The sequence below is a fragment of the Nanorana parkeri genome, unplaced genomic scaffold (genome assembly GCF_000935625.1).
Source record: "Nanorana parkeri isolate BGI_ZX_2015 unplaced genomic scaffold, ASM93562v1 scaffold131, whole genome shotgun sequence".
Classification (NCBI taxonomy): Eukaryota; Metazoa; Chordata; class Amphibia; order Anura; family Dicroglossidae; genus Nanorana; species Nanorana parkeri.
In genome coordinates, this window is record NW_017306399.1 from 2,153,151 (window position 1) to 2,161,688 (window position 8,538).

The window sequence follows — 8,538 nt, forward strand, 5'->3', positions numbered from 1 at the left end:
TCTGTGCAAAACACTAACAAATAGTGGAAATGCCAGAGAGCCAGTATCAAGAGGGTCACAAGGAGCAGGTAGCAGGAACAGGGTGCAGAGGCCAAGTGGGCTTGGAAAGGAGGGACTAAATACCTTCCCAGCAGCCAGCACCAGGTGGTGACTAATTACCGAGGACTGCTGAGAGACACCCGTTGGTAGATAGTGGAACGGAACTGCATGCCTCCTGGTTCCTGACAGATGCTCCAAGGCAGTGTGGGAAGCAAGTAACATATTTGGATTTGCTCGCTATTGTACATTTGATATCTAAGAATATAAAGCGCACGTTAAATTCTGAAAGGTTTCGGTATTTAAAAAAAAAAAAATGTAAATTCTGCACTGAAAACATTTTGTACTTTTTAACTGTTTAACAGGCGATGAAGTCATCACTCTGAACATGATTAAGAGTGCCCCAGTCGGACCTGTAGCCGGAGGCATAATGGGCTGTATTATGGTTTTAGTCTTGGCTGTCTATGCATACCGTCACCAGATCCATCGGCGGAGCCACCAGCACATGTCACCTCTGGCAGCTCAAGGTATTTTTAATATGATATTTAAATACGGTGTTGTAGGCTCCTGAGCAGGAGGAGTAACCCGCAGGGGCAGACATTTCATTCTCATGAGAAACATTTTTAGTTTTTGATACTCTTCCCAGAAGTTTACAAAAAATTGAATAGTCGGTTCACCCAAAACTGATGCCCCTTTCTTTTTTTTTAGCAGTATTAATAAGTAAGTTCATTCCTACTTACTAATATGGACCTAGAGCATAGTAACGCACAGAATGTAGGCCACTCAGCTTTGTACATTTCTAGGGTTATGTTGAGAAGTTTACAGCTGAAGAATCAGTTGAGTGCACAGTAAGGTTTTAATGACTGCCATGCTTTCAGTGGAGGTCTGTACTTTTATAACATGTATTAGAGTTGGAAACCACATTTAGCTTACAACCTAAAGCCCCATTCACACTTGGCGATTCGCGAATCGCGCGTTTGTTGCGCGATTTGCATTTTGCGCGATATATCGCGCAAATGCTTGCATTGAGCAAGCTTGAATCGCGGCTAAATCAGCTCCAAAAAGTATCCTGCTGTAGCGACACACGACCCGCGACAACAGGACCCTTTGCCCCATTGAGAAGCATTGAAGAGCGATATCGCGCGGTAAATTGCGATATCGCGGGAATTACCGCGCGATAAATCGCTAAGTGTGAACGGGGCCTAACAGCATAACATCTTATAATGACATTTACTCCTTCACAGAAATGTCTGTCCGCATGTCTAACCTGGAAAATGACCGCGATGAGCGTGATGACGACAGCCACGAGGATCGCGGAATCAGTAAGTGTATATAGTGTTGTTTTCACAAGCGTGCAGACCTGTTCAGTGATGTAATGATGGCTGTTGTTTGTTTTTTCTGTAGTCAGTAACACCAGGTTTATAGCAGCAGTGATGGAACGCCATGCACACAGTCCAGAGAGACGACGGCGATACTGGGGGCGATCGGGTACAGAAAGCGATCATGGTAAGGAACGTTTCAGTCTCTTGTTGTGTATTTGTAATAAAAGGGTATTTAAACTTTGGTTTTCTGTTTTTGTAGCTCTATAGGAACAGGTGGATGCTCGAAGTTTGCTGTAGACTAAGCAATGTGTATTTAAAAAAAAATATATTCACTCATGTTGGTTAATTTCCTAATTTCTCCTCTTCTCCCCCCCTTCTCCTCGTGTCCCCCCCTTCTCCTCGTGTCCCCCCCCTTCTCCTCGTGTCCCCCCCTTCTCCTCGTGTCCCCCCCCTTCTCCTCGTGTCCCCCCCTTCTCCTCGTGTCCCCCCCCTTCTCCTCGTGTCCCCCCCTTCTCCTCGTGTCCCCCCCCTTCTCCTCGTGTCCCCCCCCTTCTCCTCGTGTCCCCATTTCCTCTAATTTCCATAACATGGGAGGGGGGTTGTAGACACAAAGGAGGAGAACTGATTAGGGCTGATAACATTGCTTGAGATTTCAGTGAAGCATAGGCATATAGTAAGAAGTTCTCTCGGACTGGCCAGATCAATAGGTATTTGTTTGCATTTATCTAACAGATTTAAGAAACCAAAACAAAAGAGAGCAAATAAATGGTCCATTGTTGGGGTTTATATACACTTAAAGTGATCCGTGCAGGGGGAAACCAATTGAGGAGGTGCCATGCTATGATCCAGGTCATATGCTGCTTGGTCACTCTTGGGTATTTCGTCAAACATTTCCAGCCTTATAACCTGCATTGTCATTAAAGGAGCCCCCCCCCTTGTGACACATCATACAGTTCTGATCAAAATGATTCAACCGCAAATGCACATCAGGTTTATTGGCAAACTTGACAGACTTTTCAGCTGTTTGTAATGAACAAATCAAGCTAAAACAATTGAAATAGCTCAGCACAACGAATGCTTTAAGTGGTTTCCACAAATTAAACTGAAAATGCAAGTTTTAAATGATTTCTGCCATCTCGGAACCCTTTCAACACTTCAAAAGTACTTAGTAGTACACCCTTTTGCTGTTATGACCTGCTGTAAACGAGATCTTAGCTAGACACCAGCTTCTGGCAGCGTTCCTGAGGGATCTTAATTCTTAACCTATTCCTTAAAAGCATTGACCTCCAGTTTACTAATATTCTTGGGTTTGGGTGCAGCAACCTCCTTCTTCAAATCCCACCGGAGGCTTTCTATGGCGTTCAAGTCAGGTGACTGTGATGGCCACTGTAGTCTTTCAGGACTACTTCTGCAGCAGAGCCCTGGTGGAATTTGAGGTATGTTTGTGGTCATTGTCCTGTTGGAAGGTCCAGTGATGCCCAAGCTTCAGCTTCCTCACAGACATGACGTTTTCTCCTTATTTCTGGGATATGTGAGACATGTAAATAACTTCTGTTCTAAGAAGGCTTTACTATGCTAAGAAAAAAATCCCCCAAATATAACATGCAGGGGGGGGTTACAGCACTATAAAGGGACAAAAAAGGTGTGTGCCTTCAATTGTGTTTTAATGTATCCTTCTCTTCACAGGTTACAGCACGATGAGTCCGCAGGAAGACAGCGAAAATCCGCCGTGCAATAACGACCCCTTATCGGCGGGGGTGGATGTCGGGAACCACGACGAAGATCTAGAGCCGGACACCCCTCCGCAGACTGCAGCTCTCTTAAGCCACAAATTTCACCACCATTACAGACTGCATCACCCGTCTCTCCACCACAGCCACCACCTACAGGCTGCCGTCACTGTGCATTCTGTAGACGCGGAATGCTGATGAACTTTTGGGCCGTTGAGGCGCCAGCCAATCACAGACCCTATGTGCCATAACTGCCTTTTTTAAAAGCCCCCCCACCCCAGGCATTTGCTGCCAATGGTTGCGATTTTGTGGACAACTTCAGAGTGGGTGCTGACCCTTCCAAATCTAGTATTTAAATAGAAAGTGGCTATATCACCATGGAAACTAGAGGGTCTCAACTGCAACAAAAGAAGGGTCTAGGACTTTTTTTTTTATTAAGCTGGAAAGAAAAACTAAAACAGACGACAATATTTGTTTAGAAAAAAAGAGAAAAAAAAACTGTGCTCACAATGAGTAGAATTGTTAATAGTTTCTTTTAAAAAAATGCATCTCACTTTTTAACGAAAAGGATTATTTTTGTACTATTTATTTAATTTCTCAAGGACTTATAGACGGTGAAATATTCCACCCTTTTGGAACTTTTGGACCCGCCAAGAGGGGGGGGAGAAACGCGAATGTGTTTATCGAAGGAAGCCTAACCTGTACGCACAGAACTTTTGCACACGTAGGACATTGTTGCGCCCTTTGCAACCCTTCTGCCGCCAGGTGATTTTTAAGACAGGAAGTGCGTTGCTGTACAATCTGGAATTTTACATTTCCTTCACAGAAAACGAGGACAACAAGTGTGCATGTTCCAACGCTGTTCTAGTGTTTGAGTATATACGTATGAACTGTGGTGGGGTTAGTCCGGAAAAAAAAAAGAAAAACTGGGTTACCTGTTGGTGCCAGTCATCGTCATCGGGGTGCAGCTGACTCTCCTTGCAGTATTTTTTTAACCAAACTTTTGATGTATTTTTTTTAAAAATTAGATTTTAACCACTGTTATTCAAGACTGCGTTTCCAGTACAACCACTTGGGGGCTTCGTTTATGAAAGGATCCGAAAGAGGAAACGTGTTGCCCTTAGCTAGAGCAGAAGACATACTGACGCCAGGTCTCCCTGGCACTTGGGAAATGTTTTCCTTTCATTCAAGAGTTTATTTTTAACTTTTTTTTTTTCTTTTTTTTTTTTTTTTTTTTTTTACGGGGGAGGGGGCGGGTATAGCTGGCTCTGCCTCTAGATAGGCAGAGCCAACTGTCGGTCACGCAGCTGGGCGGATCCAGACATAATTGTCGGGATCCGCTTCAGCTGCGGCGTCTCAGTATTCCGCGAGCTAGCAGCACGCGGTGCACTGCGGCGCCTCAGTATACTGAGCCTAGGGTGACGGGAGGACGCTAGTTTGTGTCCTCCCGTTACCCTAAGGAGAACTATTTGGAAAAGCCTTAACCCCATAGTTCTCCTTTTTGTGGAGGTAGATGGTGCGCAAGGCTTAGGCTAGGTTCACACCTGGGCGACTCCTGACTGTGCAGCAATTGTGCTGTGGGTGCCATTATTTTCTAATGGCACCCCAGTCGCGCCAAGCAGATTGTGTGGTTTCCCGCTGCGATTTCGCACGTGCAAGTGAACTTGATTGCAGCTAAAAAAAAGCTGTGTGTCGTAAAAAAAGTTACTTGTACCTTTTTTTAGCGATTGCCGCGCGGATGTCACCCCATTGAAATCAATAGGGCCACGCGGCAACCGCTGTGTGCACTAGCACATGATCGCACGTTCTGGGTGTCGCCGAGGGTGGGAACCTAGCCTCATATCTTTCTATCTGACTTTGACCTGTGTTATGAGACTGGCACAGATGAGGCAAACAGTGCTTCCAACTTGATTCCCCCCAAAGATGTTGAAAAAAAAAATCATTAAAAAGGGCCTTTATTCTTTAAAGCTTGGCATTAATTTGTTTGGTGCAAGGTCTTAGGTGTTCTAATACTGCTGCAAGGCTGTGGACACCTGACCAATCACATTCAGACTGTTTCAGCATGGCTGTGTCTCTGCACAAAGCCAGCTCCATAAAGACTAGTTTAATGAGTTTTAGTGTAGATGGACCTGCAGGGGCATCCCTAGATATCTCGTGGCCTGAGGCCGGGGGTGTGTGGAGATATGCGGTGTTGTCCTGATGCATGTTCCTGGGGAGGTTTTGGTGGCTTGTGGTGGATGACATCCCACTTGGCTCCTGGCAACCAGTGACGTCGGCAAGCTGGGCGGGATGCTGGCCAGAGTGTCACAGGTTGCTTAGAGCTCCTAGCAACCTGGGACGCCAGGGCTGGAAAGGGGGCAGCAAGTGCACCTGCCACCCCCCCTACATGACCCAATGAAATGCTGCCTGAGGCAAGCGCCTCAGGTAGCCTCATTGGGATGGCCCAGTGGACCTGAGTGGCCTACAGAGCCCTTACTTCAACCCTACTAAACACCTTAGGGTTGAATTGAAATGCCAGTTGCAGGCTAGGTCTTCTCCAACATCAGTACCTGACTTCACAAATGCTCTTTTGGCTGAATGGGCACAAACTTCCCCAGACCCGCTCCAATATCTTGTGAAAGGCCTTCCCAGGACAGTGGGGCAAATATAGCTGCTACTTTATAATCTGCTTCCGTTTGTGTGAATCTACAAAAAAAATTACTCTACTTTGCCTTACTCTGGTTCTCAGACTCATGGCTTTTCCTCTGCCTGACATTTAAAGTCTCAGTCACGTCTACATATCTTTCTGACGGTCGGTATGTCCCGTCTCGCTATCTTTCAGAGCTATGGTGGATGAAGAATCCTCTGCATTCTACATGCTTCTGGGTGTGTCGGATGGCTGGTCCTCTGCTGCACGCTGTGGCTCCATCAGCTGGCTCCTACTGTGTGTCCCCTAGGGACTGGTGGATGGAACCACAACTCTTCATCCACTATAGCTTTACAAGGAAGATGGGACGCGCCACCCACCAGAGACATCAGTATTATCAGCTTTCTTTTACAGGGCGATTATTTTATACACTTTTATATTTTTTTTATATACGGCAATAGAGTCGCTTTAAACTGCATTGGCTGGATGCAAGAAAATGAGTGTTGTAACATTCAGATGAGATTGTGGCTTACTGTAAGTCAAGTCAAATGTTATATGTAGAATATTGTATCGGTGCCGATGCCGAGTGTTTGGGGCGAGTACTCGTACGCGCCCAAATGCTCCGATGCCCAGCCTGATACTTCTGGTATTAGGAAGCTGGGCAGCGCATCATTACACGCTGCCTTGCTCCATGCTGTCTCTTCACTCCTGATTGGTCGGAAGCTGGCCCGGTTTTTCTGACTGGTTGGGAAGCCGGCTTCATGCTCCCTCGTCACCTCATAACAAGTGAGCATGGAGCCGGCTTCCCGACCAATCAGGAGCCCGGGCGTCATTACACAGCGCCCGCTTTGCTGATTGGCCAGAAAGCCGGCTCCATGCTTTTTTGTCACCTAGTGATGAGAAGCATGGGGTCGGCTTCCCTGCTAATCGGGAAGCCCGGTGGCAAGTCATAAAACGCCGCCTGGCTTCCTGAATGGGACTTTCGGTATCGGCGAGTACCGAAAAAAACATATCTGTACTTTATACCAAAATACCGGTATCGGTGCATCCCTAATCAATAGTATCAATCACTGCACCAAACTGACTGACAGACAAGGAAGATATTTAAAGTGACAGGTCCTTTTGAACAAGGAAAATCCACCCCACTTGGAAGACAAATTGGCTTTTCCCATTACTCCCCAAAAATATGAATGTCGGCTCTCGGTCCGTAAGGGCAACACAGACTTTCTTTCAGATGGTTTCATACACGGGGCCTAACTTTCAGCCTTAACCCTCAGGGAGGTTGGAGCTACGTTGCAGGAAAACGTGATGTCAACGCTTCAAAGGTTAAAGGTCACCAGGACAGATGTGACATTTCTAAAAACTGGATTCACTATGGCGGTCGGTGCTTTTTGTTTTCCTATTGCTATACGTAGAAGATGAAAGCAGAACTCTGATTGGATTCCATCTCATCGATTCTCTTGTGTGGGATTTACCAAGTCCCTCTGCCCCCTCCGGTGTATTTTGCAAGGTTTTTTTTAATAAATCCTAGCACAGCTGGTATGTTTAAATGTGTTATTCACTGTTATTTACGACACTGATAAATAATGACATGTTTGCCTTGGCGTTTACAGCTGTTCAGTAAGATGTTGCAGAGGTTCCTGCAGAGTGTTTGTAACTGAAATGTCACATAATGTGACCCTATTAGACCTTAAAAAAAAAGAATCGTATACCTAGGCTTATGAAGTCCGATTACATCTGTCAGGACCTTGAATTTTTGATGCTGCATTTGGCAATTCCTATGCAAGTATTAACCAAATAGCTCTGGGCGTACAAAATCTCCCAGGCCTGTACAGGCCTTCTTGGCAGTAGGGCCAATGTCACCCCTGTGATCCTGGTTGCCAGCTATGGGATCGCTAAAACGTGAAGGGGAAACGCTCACCTGATTTTGTATGTGCGGCTTTTTCGCGGGCCAGATAGGCTGACTTGATGTCGACAAAGCGACACATTGTTCGTCCAGCCAACAATAGAGCGACACATGCAAGCAGGTGAGAGTTTCACCTCCCTACTTTGTCCTTCATAGCAATGATGCCTCTGATGAGTTCTGGCCAATGGCAGGATCACAAGCGTGACGTTGACATGAAGCTGGTGGCTGTAGATCGGCCAGCTCTTTGCTGCTCAGGATAATTGTACAAGGGGTTTGTCTGCTCTGCTTAAAGGGAACCGTGTAAACTGGCCAGCACCGATCCCACCAGTACATACCAGAATTTCAAAAGGACCCTGGCCACAAATGTATTGACATTTGGAGGGGTCTTGCCTTAACTATGAGTGTTCCAGCAGCCATTTTAATTCCAACTCATTGCATCATGGGAAAAAGGGGTAAACCTGAGTTCTATTCTAGAGGAGCAATATTTGCATAATGAACATGGAGGCTAAGGTCCTATTCATATTTGATGATTTCCCTGCAGTAAAACACCTGAATTTTACTGCATGAAAATGCATTTCAGGTGGAAAACACATTCTTTCCTGTATGACCTGTTCACTGATATGCCCTGCGGTTTACAGTGTTGTTAAAGGGAAACTATAATGGCACATGTACACTTTACTGTGTGTGTTGCAATGCTTGCCCCAGTGCTTGCATATAGATGTGAATAGTTAGCCATGGGTAGGCAACCTTGACACTCCTGATATTGTAAAACTACCATGAGGCATTGCAAGACTCTGGCAGCCACAGGTGTGACTCCGAGGCATTATGGGATCTGAAGTGCCAAGGTTGCCTACCCCTGCGCTAATTTGTTTCAGTCTTTGTGTGGGTTTCCTCCATGTGCCTTGGTATCCTTCCAAA

At 45.9% G+C, this 8,538-nt stretch overlaps 1 protein-coding gene across 1 annotated transcript in view; it reads left to right on the plus strand.

The window, feature by feature from the left end:
- The window catches only part of CACHD1 (cache domain containing 1), a 119,621-nt gene extending 116,046 nt beyond the window's left edge, over positions 1-3,575 (plus strand). Inside the window, exons 24-27 of the mRNA XM_018553869.1 lie at positions 402-563; positions 1,281-1,358; positions 1,441-1,542; positions 3,045-3,575. Coding sequence (XP_018409371.1) covers positions 402-563; positions 1,281-1,358; positions 1,441-1,542; positions 3,045-3,286 — 584 coding nt within the window. The 3' untranslated portion in view covers positions 3,287-3,575. The remainder of the gene's footprint in view (positions 1-401; positions 564-1,280; positions 1,359-1,440; positions 1,543-3,044) is intronic.
- Positions 3,576-8,538: the final 4,963 nt, after the last annotated feature.